General features: G+C 38.1%; 1 protein-coding gene across 1 annotated transcript in view; it reads right to left on the reverse strand.

Annotated features, from left to right (window-relative positions):
* Positions 1–1015: 1015 nt before the first annotated feature.
* LOC139721677 (L-threonine 3-dehydrogenase-like) overlaps positions 1016–13756 on the reverse strand; it is a 38864-nt gene continuing 26123 nt past the window's right edge. Inside the window, exons 5-7 of the mRNA XM_071633007.1 lie at positions 10319–10368; positions 7052–7196; positions 1016–1197 (exon numbers count right to left, since the gene is read on the reverse strand). Coding sequence (XP_071489108.1) covers positions 1016–1197; positions 7052–7196; positions 10319–10368 — 377 coding nt within the window. The remainder of the gene's footprint in view (positions 1198–7051; positions 7197–10318; positions 10369–13756) is intronic.

Consider the following 13756-nt stretch of genomic DNA (forward strand, 5'->3'; position numbering starts at 1 on the left):
TCCAGTCTAAATAGAGGTTAGTCTGATAAGAAAGAGTAAAATATTACGAGTTCAATGGTAAAATTTTGATCAAAATCGGGTGAAAAATAAGGAAGTTATGATATTTTGAAGTTTCGCTAATTTTTCAGGAAACAGCTCTTGAACAGTCAGTATGAATATGCACATTGCAAAGTGAGCATGTCATACCCTCACAACTTGCCATATAGTTTGTACATAAAATTTTTGAATTTCCGGTTTTTCATTCACACGCAATTATGCCCGAGGCTTGAATCCTGATATATCTAACTGATCACTATTCTGAAGTTATTCAAACAGGAATAACATCATGTTTTAGACTTCAATGACAGAAACATTGAATTTTCATCTTTTTTTGTACGCAATCAATGGAAAATTGTGAGGTTATGACATGGGTCAGCTCACTCATTTGCATATTCATATCCACTGTACAAGAACTATTTTGCAGAAATAAGCAAAACGTCAAAATTTCATAACTTCCTTATTTATCATCCGATTTCAGTCAAATTTTTACCATTGAATTTGTAAGAACTTGCTCTTTTTTATCAGACTAACATATTTTGGGACTGGATTTCCCCTTTAAGTCACACCTGACTGCAGAGTTGGTCACAGAGTTATAAACATAACTGGTTCTTTGTACTCAGAGGAAATTACAAAGATGGCTCATATGATGAACAAATTAAAGCTTTCAATTTAACACCATGATTCTACACTACTACAAGAAAAGCATCACAATTATATTTCGTTTTCCTTTGCAACTGGACTATTCCATAATCACTAGAAGATTGAAAGAAGACTAATGAAACTTTTCTCATCACAAAACTAAGAAAACTATGATGTGATACTGTCAGGTCATAAAATTTTTGGCACAAGCTTTTTTTTTTTTTAAAAGAATCAAAAGTATTAAATATTTTAGGATAACAATTCGTAGAAAGTAGAAAGGTGTGCAGAGAAAGATTTGCACATTAGATCTGAACACTTGCAGATTGTTCTTAGATTGCTAAGTGGTGTTCTCCATCGCGACACGTCTGAACTTCCCTGTCTTGGCTTTCTCAAAGGCGGTCTCAAACTCGGCCAAAGGGTAGACGGCTCCTATCAGCTGTTCAAATGGGTACTTCCTCGCGACCGCTGACATGAACTCTACCGCCCTCTGGAGGTGCTCTGGTGCATAGTTATGGATACCTGCCATAAGTTCAGAAGGTTGACACATACACACAAATATTAATACAGATGGTTAGCACTCAATTCAAAATCATATTGCTCATGGCATGAGAGAAAAAAAAAAGAGAAACAGAAATTCCTGAAGAATGGTTTTAAAGTGCCTAAACCTCAGTGACAAGCATCTTCATCACATGATCCATGTTTTACAGAGGGCTCTCACACTTACAGATAACTCATCATCACCATTTCAGTTGGCAAAAATATGCTGTTGATGACTGAATCCACACGAACCTTTGTCATCTGTTGCCTAGTAGGATGCAGACAAAGCAACTGAGTCCCGTGTATTTCTTAGTGTTTTCAATCCAAGTTGTTATTGGTCTCCCTGGCTTCCCTTTGCCTTTCACTTTCCCTATAACCCTCTGCATACCATATTAATTCCTGTCCATAGGTTTGTGTGTGACATTTGTGGACATTTTACCCACTGGCAAAGAAAGGATTAAATAAGAGTCTATTTCATAAAATTTCTTCTCATGACGTGTCCAAAAGTGGATGCTACATTCCCTTATGTAAGACTATTATAGACCTGATCCAATCTTCTTTAGTACCAAATCAGTTGGCTTGTGTGCTTTCCATGAAATTCTAAGCATTCTGCAGCAACACCATACTTTGAAGGCATTCAACTTTTTGTAATCCTTTTAAAGTGTCCAAGTCTCACATCCACACATTGCAATGGGAAACACTATGGTCCGTACTATTTGTCCCTTTGGTTTTATAGATAACTCATTTTCTTCTGAACATTTTTTGAGTCTCAGAGTGTTCATGTACAGAAATGTGTCTCCTTGCCAAGTCAAATGTTGACAGGTTATGATACATGTATTCCATACAACATCTATCTAAATATCATCTGTCAATCAATCAATCAATCATGCAAAGCTCAACAGACTGACACGTAAGGATGTGCACAGTACATGCACGTATATGGCTGAAGTGAATAAGAGTTTGAGCTAGGATCCATCTTTTCATTCATGTGTTTGAGGTCATACTATTCAGGCTACAAATGTGCATCCAGAATCATGCAGAAACTGGATTGCAAAACATCTGCCGACTACACTTGTGAAATATGATATGAGAAAAGCATTTGGGAGGAAGGTAATTAAAGTTTTCATTTACACCTTCAAAAATCTACTTGATTGTCACGATATCAGTCACAAAACATTTTACAAATGATTGCTTCCTTCAAAGTGTGCAAGCCCTTTAATATAATAGTCTAATGCAAAATGCAATGCACTCTTTCGGTTTGGTTTCACTTCTCTCACACTAATCTGTCACAGGCAAACAAATAATTCACTTCTCAAATGCACTTGAGGGAAGTAAATGAAATAGAGAAACCTAGCGTGTTGATCATATCGACATGAGTGATATTTTTAAACGTTTTTCAGCACAATGAAACATATTTCTGGTCTATTGACTACTTAATGGAACGATTTGTTTATCAGAAGACTTGTGGAGTACGTGCAGTCAAATCAGCGAATGAATGGTTTGTGCTGCCATTCAACCAGAATTAAATACCCGGCACATTTTTTAATCATTAGTCCGCTCCCACATTTTGTGCATGGCTACTTTTTGACTTTATTTCTCCATAGAGCCATTTGATCAGATTTCTTTCCCCTGTCTTCAGTATAATTTGATATCCGCAAGGGCTCTCAGATCATATCATGCTTCAGTGGCCTTTAAGGCCTTTTACATCTCAACTGCTTCCACTAAAGTAGAGACCTGTTTGCATTCCAACCACTTCAGCTGAAGTGAAGGCATTTTGCATCTCAACTGCTCCACTGAACTATAAAAGCACTTTAAACAGACTACTTTTTAAAATATCAGAAGTATGGCAAATTATACATTAATAGAGAGCTAAGAGCATGAACAATGTCAATATATCATATACCCGAAGGATATCCATGACATAATCAGACGCAATTAAAAAAATTGTATTCTTTTTGGTTTTCTGAGTGAGAGACAGTTATGATTTTGGCTCTCTTTTGGATGATGTATTAAAGTGTGTGTACGAGTACCTGCGGCCAAGCAGCGAGCTGCGAAACAGCGTGCGCGCATGCACAGTGGCCACGCATAGCAGCAGTTGATTTGAACGGTGCTGCGTTTTGGAAGGCAGCTGCGAGACCTGTGGCTGTGCAAGAAAAACAAAAAAATATGAATCTTATGGAATAATTCATAAAATCGGTAAGCGGCAAACATCAATTAGGAATAGATTAAATAGGCTTACTAGATGTTCCACTAGAACTGATTCAATGGGGCTGAAATGCCCTTTTTAGGGCATTTTTAGCTTAAAATTTTACGGATCAGCCCAAAGTAGGCTGTATGGCGTAGACCTAGTTCTGCATAGCAATAAAGTGATACGAAAAGATCAGCTGTCTGTATTCAGGACTGACCATGTTAACATTATCTACCATTGTTAGGTAACAAGCCCAATTAATGGGAAGAGACAGATACGATCAGTCTATTTTACTGAGATGACAATTAGAAATTTGTATTTTAACCATACTAGCCGACAAGTACAATACAGGTATAGGCCTACTGTGTAAAGATTAGATTAACCTGTTCCATACGAGAACCTGGTGGTCTGTGAGTCTATGGGGATTTCAGAATTCAGTATGGAACGGGTTAAAATAGTTTATAAAATGGGTTCAAGAATGTAGCCAATAGGAAGCGCTGAAATGAGTCACCTGTGCTTTTGTTACTCAGTCCCATTGCACTGCGTGTTAAATCCTATTGCCGATCGTCTGTGCGCGCGGCGGCTCCTTTGAATTGCATGCATACGTGCTGTCAATCCTGTAAACAACTTCTAGTCCGGCCTTTGTGCATAACATGTGTGGCGTACCTAGTATCATACGTACAGTGTACAGTAGATCAAGCGAATTGTGGGACCGGACGCATACATGGAGTCACTTTGAAGGGCAAATCCAACGATTTAGCAGGTTAATTCTCACGCCGTTTTCAGAGTATGTTGTCTAGTAGGCCTATATGAGGAGTCTATATCAAGTCTTTAAGGTAAAGGGTGCATATTCTATGTAAAATAAGTAAGTTTTCATGCGGGAACTTAAGTGTCCGGAAACCCAACCCCCCATGTGCGGGATTTCCGAGTGCGACGTGCGTAAATGTTTGGGACGAACATCGTCGGACGTCTTGACCCACAAAGGTACGTGAAAAACGCTGAAAAATGCTGTTAGTTTTCGAATTTTCGACCCATTTTATAAAACAAATGATGCACAGGATTATTTCGTGGCGTTAGTGGAGGCGTATAGCTCACTCTCGGGTATTTACAATGTAGTGCAACATGCACTCGGCTTCGCCTCGTGCATGTTTCACAATTGTAAATACCCTCGAGTGCACTATACGCCTACACTAACGCACTCTATCCTGTGCATCATTTGTATAATCACCCACTCACGGCACTGGACAGTCAGTTGTCTAGATCTAGAGATAGTCTGTGCAAATTGATGTGTACGCTTTGGGGATTCTGAATAGGAATTCTCCATATCGCATATAGCTATAAAAGAACCAACGCTGGCGGCGCACTAATTTAATCGGCGTATTTTGGAGCGATTTGCAGTCAACCCCACTTCCGGTTGCAGCTATCGCTCCGCGCGCTACTATGCATGCATGCACGCTGCGTGCAGCGGCGCGGCTAGCGTCCCACACACTTATTCATCGCTTTCGTTGCATTAGCACGTACGTATACTTACTCGCATCTCGTCTGACCCGATTGAGTCTTATTTCGCTGCAAATTCACTGAATTGGAAAATCAACAGTGAGAATTTTGTGTAGATATCAGCATGGTATTCTTCTGTGAGGCGGCCATGTGTTGGTCGCATGATGCGAAGAGGAAGTGTGTGGTCGCATTCCTCCAAAACCGGATAAACTTTTTCGGCTTTTTCGGCGAGATTTTCTAACTCAAATCGTCGTTTTCCAGTGCAAGGCACACTCCTTTCGACAAGATCTTTCTTCAGTAGAGGAACTGTCATGTTCTTGAATCTTTCACGATCATCCATGATTAATAGCTTTTAGAAAGACACTCGCTCAAAAGGTAAAATTTGCGTGACCGATGTTGAGCAGACACTACCAATGCAAGTGAAACTGTGCGTTGGCGTGCAGTGCATTGCGGTGCAGTGCATTGCGTACGTAACAACGCGTTGGCGATAACCGGAAGTTAAGCTGACTGCATAAAAGCCAGGATGTTGATTGCCCAATGCATTCTGGGACGATATTTTGCTATATGCGATATGGAGAATTGCAAACAATGCATGGCAGGGACTGCCCATGTGGATGTCTCAAATTCCAGAAACCCGAATTTCACCAAAATCACGGGATATGCTTAGTTGCTTATTTTATATTCATGTGAGTTTCATGTTGTCACTCAATTTGCCCTCAAAACAACACATTCTTTGTGAGTAATTGCGGCGTACGTACGTTGCATGCACAATATGAAACTGAACTTGGCTGGCTATATTATGTGAGGAATCTGTCAAATGACCGAGAACAACAACAACAAAAAATTGATGTTAAAATGATTTATGGCAAATTGAGGGAAGTCGGATGAGAAATGCAGTTCTTAGATCGTACAAGACTGAAAAAAAAAAACCAGACAGACAGACATGCAAATACACACACACATTTCTCAATAACTGACTTCTTTTAGCTTGTTACAATCGTTGCACACCAAGCAGATGTAATCTCTTTGTCGCACACTGATTTTCAGCTCCCGCAGTAGTCCTCGTTTGCGTAATATTAGACATCTACACTTCAGTTCTTGATTGTGCAGGCAGCGTACGCCGCTATCTGTTACGAAGGTCGTGTTTGTTTTCAGCGGTGCTTTTCCGCAACCGATTTTATTTTCGTTCAAATTCACGAGAGTAATTGGAAATAAGCTAAACCCTGTGTTTTTGGTGTAATTTTGTTCTGCGGCATTTGAGATCTCTACATGGATACGAAAGTACATAAGCACCCATTTGTACCAGTGCATTCACTCAAGCTGACCCATCTCATTGGCCTCAACCCTCGGCCTGTCGGGGAGCAATGCTGATACAATCGGGCTAGCTGCGGCACCACCATCTACGCCCTACTTAATTCTGCCGCTTGCACACCGTCTTCCGCGTCCAAATCGCCATCATCTTTGTCGCTGTCATCACTCATGGTTTCAAGATCTCTCTACTCAGGTCGAGATTGTCCTACTTGATGGGCCATTTTGCCTCAGTAACAAAGTAACAGATTGCTTGTATTCTACAACTTCATTCACTGTGACTGAAAATGCACGCAAACTCATAAGCATCGTAATGCGTTATACACATAATGACATCATCGCGTAAGTGGCTGAATTCTAGACGAATTCTGAGGCTGTGAGGGAAAATTGAGACATTTCGCAGTCTTTCTAGAACAATATTTTTTAAATATTAGACTAAAAAACATAAAAATTCATATTCAGTACAACTTCTTGTCTCGATTTATAACAAAATTGGCCTGGTAAAAAGTCAATGAATAGGAGGTTTAACATTTCAATTTAACTAAAGCCCCTTTGTTTCCCAACTGTTTCAGTTGAACTAAAGCCCTTTGACACAACTCAATTTAACTAAAGTCCTCTTGCTTCTCAATTGTCTTAGTTGATCTAAAGCCCTCTTGCATGTCGCCTGAACTAAAACCCCTTTAATAGCATTTGATCTGCTTTTAATTGATCTACAGCTTGTTAACATCCTCACTGTTTGAACTGAACTAAATCCCTTTTGTATCTCAACTGCCTGAAATGAACCAACGTCCTTTTTTTTTTCTTTACAAATCTCAAGTCATGGTAAATGGAAGAGGTAAATACCTTTAATGGTGAGGCATTTTCTGATGATGCTCTCAGCTGTTATGTTCATGTAGGAATCGGGATGAACCAGACCAACGAGGACGTAGGTTCCTCCAGGTTTGAGGAGCTGGATACCAGACTGGATGATACCACTTACACCACACACCTAGACATGGAAGGTGAGGAGGAAGAGGAGGAGGAGGAGGAGGAGGAAGAAGATAAAGAAATAGAAGTGTGAGAAAAAAAATTAGGAGAGAAAAGAGGAACAAGGGGGAGAAATGTAATATAAAAGAAAAAGACAGAGGGAAAACAAAAAGCCAAGGAAAGAAAATAAAAGCAAACAAAAAGTAATAAGCAGGGAATTTCATAGATGAATCTTACCTGCAGAGGTATGCCACCAGTATGTCCTGTTCACCTCTACAATGATATGCTTATTCAACTTTTTCTTCGTGTTTGATATTGAAGAGGAAAATGAAAGGTGGAAGTTTCATTTATTCAAAGGGAAATACATGTTGGTTTCAAGTATGAAAAATCTGTTTAGTGATTCAACATTCAACGTAAAATCTTGGGAATACTGAGAAGGTACTGTATACGCCGAATATTTCGTGAGGTCTTTTATTTTCGCTAATTTCGCGAGTCAGGCGCTATTTGCGAAATTAAAAACACACAAAAATACTGACTTTGATCCTGATATGAATGTGATGTACGCGTACACATGGACTCCATTTAGTACAGGACTCCACGATCGCAAATTTAACCACTCATGAAATCGTCGCGAAGTTTTAATTTGCCAAAATTTAGACTAGCAAAATATACGGCATATACAGTATTAAGTGATCAAGTAAATCTACCTTGTAGACACAATAAAAAATAACTATGCAACTGTTAGTTTGAATATTCAAATTACTATCGCTTCGACAAAAATCAGCGAAAAACAAAAACAAAAAAAGCAAAGCTCTGATTATGAAGCCCATTGATTAATCATGACAAAGGTTCAAAAAATTGTACCGGTACTGGAGAGTATCATTACATGCCCTAACACACATCACAAGAGGGGGAAGTGAAGGAGAAAAAAAATATATATATATATATATCACAGCATTCTTAACATTAATTGCATCAAAATAGTGTGTTTGCAGAGACATTGTTTTCTATACCAGAGTGAGGGAAGGGATTTGGATGTTAAATGTGCATTGGGGTTTTGATACAGACACTGCATGGGGATTGATTTAACTGTACTTCTGGCTGACTACACATCTCTTCAAATCATCAACAGAGTATTGTGTATTTCTTCAGCAGACAATAGTGATTCACAGTCATGTGTAATACTCACATTCACTTTTGACTGACAATGATCATGACAAGAGTGACTTCAACTTGTGTTCCGTATTTCTACTCTGATCAAAATCTCTGATCAGGCCCGAAAATGTTTCATATATACATTCAGATATAATGGGTCCACGTTTTTATCTTTCTGCTATTACAAGCTTTTGCATTAATGACATATACACCTCCCCCTTTGAAATATTGCTCTATTTAACAAAACAAAAATCAAAGTCCAATTTTGCATTCTGTACGAAGATGGAAGTCTAACAATAATCTTGCCTTCTGATTGCTTTCAAAGTGAAATACAAATTCTTGGAAAGGAAATGCTGTACAGGTTATTATGGGAAACACAAATCGGGCTGAATGCAGTGTGCCTGGCAATAATTTACCAACACTTTTATGGGGACAGAAAGAAAAGAAAGATGTCCTAGCTACTACAATTTGACAGCCTAACTCTTGATAACATAGAATTTTAAGAGCTAAACCTGTGAGAGTAAGGGAGTTGTCGGAACACTGTTTTGTTTTTGCTTTCTCTTAATCTAAATCCTTCTGAAGAAGAATTATTTTACAACAAAACTGTTGAATTCAGTTGATTTCTGTGATAGAAAATGTTTTCACGTAACTATCAATCTGAAGAAAATTCTGACCACAAATTAGATTTGATATACCAAATATACTCTCTGCAAGTCGTGTTTTAGTATTTGCTATCATATTTTTTTAAAAGTATTTATAGTTGGAATTTGACATGAACATAGATGTAGTAATTGTGGATTGTAAAAGTCATTCACTTGTCCATCATACCTGAAAAAAAGAAGAAATCTCTGACTTCTCTATACATTTTAGGGTTTAGTGTTATCTTATTGTAGTCTTCAAATTAGGTTGTTATATCATAATGTGCATGTGAACATATTTGGTATGAAACAAAGAAAGTGTTACCCATCGAGTCACAACTTCTAATTGCAATAAACAATTGTGTTTTTCTTATGCTTGGAACACAAAAGCAGATATCTACTCTACATCTGCTTTGTTGTCATTTCCCAAAGAGCATTGAACAGGTGCCATATGCACAAACAGTTTTATGAAGCTTATTTCATAAATGCAAGATAAATGGCAGCAGATTTAAACTGGGGTACTGCTGATTAATGTGATAAGACATCATGACTATCATAAATCTCAAGCCATGTTCAAAACAAGACATTGAACTGAAACTGTTTTCGCTCACGCATGATAAAAAGCAAAGGGGGGGGGGGGCGGTAGAGTTGGCAAACATGATGATAAAAAAAAATCTGTATGATGCACTTGCTTTTCAACTATGAGAACAAAGTCATAAGGAAGTACCACACTATATGCATGGTGGTGAGATTTATCCAAGAAAAATTATGCAGTGATACACACACACAAAAAGAGAAAAATATACTAAAGATCAAATCTGAGACATGGTATTCCTGGTAGATGAAATATGACTATACTTGCCTTCAATAACAACAAAACGACAACAAGATCCATGCAAGCACTTCCTTTTTAACAGCACATATTCCTTTCATTAATTTTAGTAATTGTAGCTTCCATCATGCATGCTAGTCTTGTAATATCTGAACAAGATTATATAACCAGTTACTGAAAACAAACATTATTTTCTACCTCCCTTTTTTTTTTCCAAGAATGAGAGTTTCAGTATGATTAAAACCGCGCCCAGAACATTCAAAGGAATAATCAGTTTTACAGCAACAGAATGGGGAGTTCTCCAGCTGAAGCGTGCACAGTTACATTGGTGCAAGTGTGTTTGAGAGAAAAAGATAAAGGACAGGTGTATACACGGTGTTGGTCACATGCTACTTCTATACACTTGAAGAAAAAAGAAATCCCTCACTGTCTGAGACTGTTAGATTAAGTTCGAAAAGGTCAAGTTTTGCAGGTGTGGCTGGCGTTACCCTGATGTCACTATTCAAAGCATTCTCTCACCTCAATGACGATATCCAGTTCATTCTCCTTGAATAAGGTAGACTCACCCCCTGCAGTGAAAGGAAAATAGATTTTTACGATGAGCTGCTCTTGCATCATTGACAGGATACAGTTTATTGATAAAAAAAAAGAAGAAGAAGAAATCCAACTTGACATTTAAAACTGAATAGAACTTTACCCTTGATCACCATCTATTCTTGGCTATTACAAAGAGGTTTCCATCTGCAGGTTACCTTGAGTTTCAGTATGTTGCTTTTGAACGTGTATTTTTTCACCACCATCTCTAGTGCGGAATTTTTTCCTCTGATAACATGCGAAATTGATTTGTTTTATATTTCACCCAATTTCTCCATCTCTCTCTCTCTCTCTCTCTCTCTCTCTCTCTCTCTCTCTCTCTCTTGCATAGTCAGATTCATCTTCATTTTGCATACTACATTCAAGAAAATGTTTTAAAGAGAGAAGGGCTATAATGCTTATTAAATAGAGGACTGCCAAACTACATATTATTGTGTTGACATATGAACAACAAAATTGCTGCAATATGAACCCCTGTGGTATCTGATCAAAATTATTTTCATTAGTGGAAAAATGAGCAAAGAAAATGGGATTCGAACCTGAGACCTCCAGAATGCTAGCCTGGTGCTCTACCGACTGAGCTATTGAAAGCCCTAGTTCAGTGTTCATCCAAGAAACCCTTAATTCTCCAATGCTCATGTGGTCAGAAGCTGTAGCAGTGTGTGTGTGTGTGTGTGTGTGTGTGTGTGTGTGTGTGTGTGTGTGTGTGTGACACACACGAACACACTTTTTGACAGTTTTTAAGTAGGCCCAATTGTGTCAGTTCCATGTATGTCAATCATCTGAACAAACAGATACACCTCCTCTTCTCTAGTTACCAGAATTGTAAACTGGATCCCTATGAGATTCTAAAATTCCTCACAGACTTGGGTACCATCAGCTTCTTGTACACATAGGCCCGAATTTGCAAAGGTGGTACAAATTAAACCATGGTTTAAACCATGGACAGAAACCATGGAGCGCCAAGTGTCGCATGGAATATTTCATTACAAAATCACTCATTTCGTTACGAAATCACTCATTTCGTCGATAAAATGATTATTTTGTAACGAAATGACAACATTTTGTCCACGAAATGATAATTTCGTTAACGAAACGGTCATTTTGTCAACGAAATTGTTAATTTTGTAACGAGATATTCCATGTGACACTTGGCGCTCCATGGTTTTTGTCCATGTTTTGTAAAAACTACGGTTTCATTTGTACCACCTTCATGAATTCGGGCCACAGGGTTAACGTATGGGTTTCATAAAGTGGAAATAATAAGCATATTTTAAATCCACTGCCCGTTCTGAATCAGATTCAGATTCATCTTTACTGATCTAACATAGGACATAGAAATTTTGCTTCCAGTGACATTTCGTAGAACAATAGAAACACATCTCACATCACAGTAACTTGAGATATGCAGCTATGCTTACTGCAACCATGCTTTCTCTCTACATGATAAAAAAAGGAAAACTAATTCAAGTACCTCAAATTTTGTTTGTACATTGGCGAAATAAAAAACAAAACAGAATCTGAGGAAAATAAACTTGCTTTTTAATGTTATGATCATCCTGTCACATTTGTCTCCTTTGTTTTCTCTATTTTTGCCTGCTGTCCCTATCTCCCTCCCTTTCCCCCTTTCTCCTTCTTTTTGCTTGTCTGTCTGTCTGTCTGTCTGCCTGTCTTTCTTTCTCCATCCACCATTCCTGTCCCTTCTCCCAGCCTCCCCCTCTCCCCCATTCAGTATGACAAGGAACAATAATGTGCTGCTCATGCAAAGGCGTACAATTCTTGGTTCAGTGCTACAACTACAACTCCATTTATCACTGACCTTCCAAGGGGGGAAAAATATTGGAGTACACTCATACTCTAAGATGACAGGTTGCATGCTTAGTATGTCTACACAATATGCATGTACATGTACCTGTCCATCAAATACAGAATAGTTGATCTCATGGAACTGTTACTTACACATTTGTTACCATGCTTCCTGATATTCTTTTTCTTTTTCTTTCTTTTTGTGGGGTGGGTGAAGCTGGGGTTGGGAATGGGCAGTTAATTGATGGACATTGTACATGTATGTGCTTTGGGAATAGTTTTATCATCTTTCATATTCCTTTATTAGTTTGTTTGTTTTACTGCAAATCATAATTGAAATCATTAATCCATGCATTATTAAAGCATATTGCTCAAACTGCTGTCATGAATCTGCATAGTATATCAGCTGAATATAATGGCTTTGATAAATGGCTTCTATTGTATGCAACATGATTTTTCATATAAATATATCATACATGAATTACACAGGAGAGAAATCAAATTTACAGGAACCTAACGGAAGGATTATGAAGGCTGAAATTGAAACTTTGACATTTCCAATATATTTCCAGCACTACTCTGATATTGCAGATCCTGCCTGTTATACAATCACTGGGTAGATGGCAATACTAAGATAGCACGCTCCAATGATTTGCAAGCAGGAACCATGATATCAATGCCAAGTTTTGTGTCTGTGTGCTTGTGCTGCCTCCGGTTGCTATGGCAACCCATCAGCTTGCATCACTTCTTCCTGCGTGCTGGAATGAATGGACATCAGGTCAGGTGGCAGTAGAATAATTACTTGCCAGACGCTGAAGTGCTTGAATGGTAACAGCACACGGTAAAGTAGAACAAAATGATTTTAAAAGATACTATCCATTTCTTGTGATGTATTTAACCCTATGCTTTATCTATCCATTCCATCTGTTTTTGTGTAAACAGGAGTGACTGAGTTTTACTGCAAAATTATGCAAGTATTACAGTATCAAGTCAATTTCGGCAAAGTACCCATATTTTGATCTCCGACCACAGACAGATTTCTGTAACGATGCAAATAATTCAACATTACGGTTATCATTCAACTCATCAATCTCCTTCTTATCATCATGAACAAACAGGACCAGAAACACACACACAACACTGAATACTGACTAAGTGAAAATGTTTTGAATACACTTTTTTTTTATCATCATATAAATATTTCCCATTCTTTTCAGATGTAAATTTTAATGCTATTCTTAAACTGTATGTAGGTTAAGATGCTGCCATTAAATAAACAACCACTTCTATGTCTGACAATATTAATGTAATATTAATGATAAGGTTATAGAACATGATGAATGCATATATAGTGCCCAAAACATCTTAAACTAGAGAGGGGCCGTCAAAGGCGGCAGACCCACGCCTAAGTACAAAGTCGGGGTAAACATAATGTGCATTCGGTCATCTACCAGAATTCGGCCACTTAATTGCCAGTGTGCTTTATCACCAGCCAGTGAGTTCTACCAAAGATCGTACACTGAAGTGTACGATCTTTGGTTCTACAGTCACATCACA

Source organism: Diadema antillarum, unplaced genomic scaffold (assembly GCF_040938485.1).
Source record: "Diadema antillarum isolate AM-2024a unplaced genomic scaffold, OU_Dant_1.0 scf00000147, whole genome shotgun sequence".
Taxonomy (NCBI): Eukaryota; Metazoa; Echinodermata; class Echinoidea; order Diadematoida; family Diadematidae; genus Diadema; species Diadema antillarum.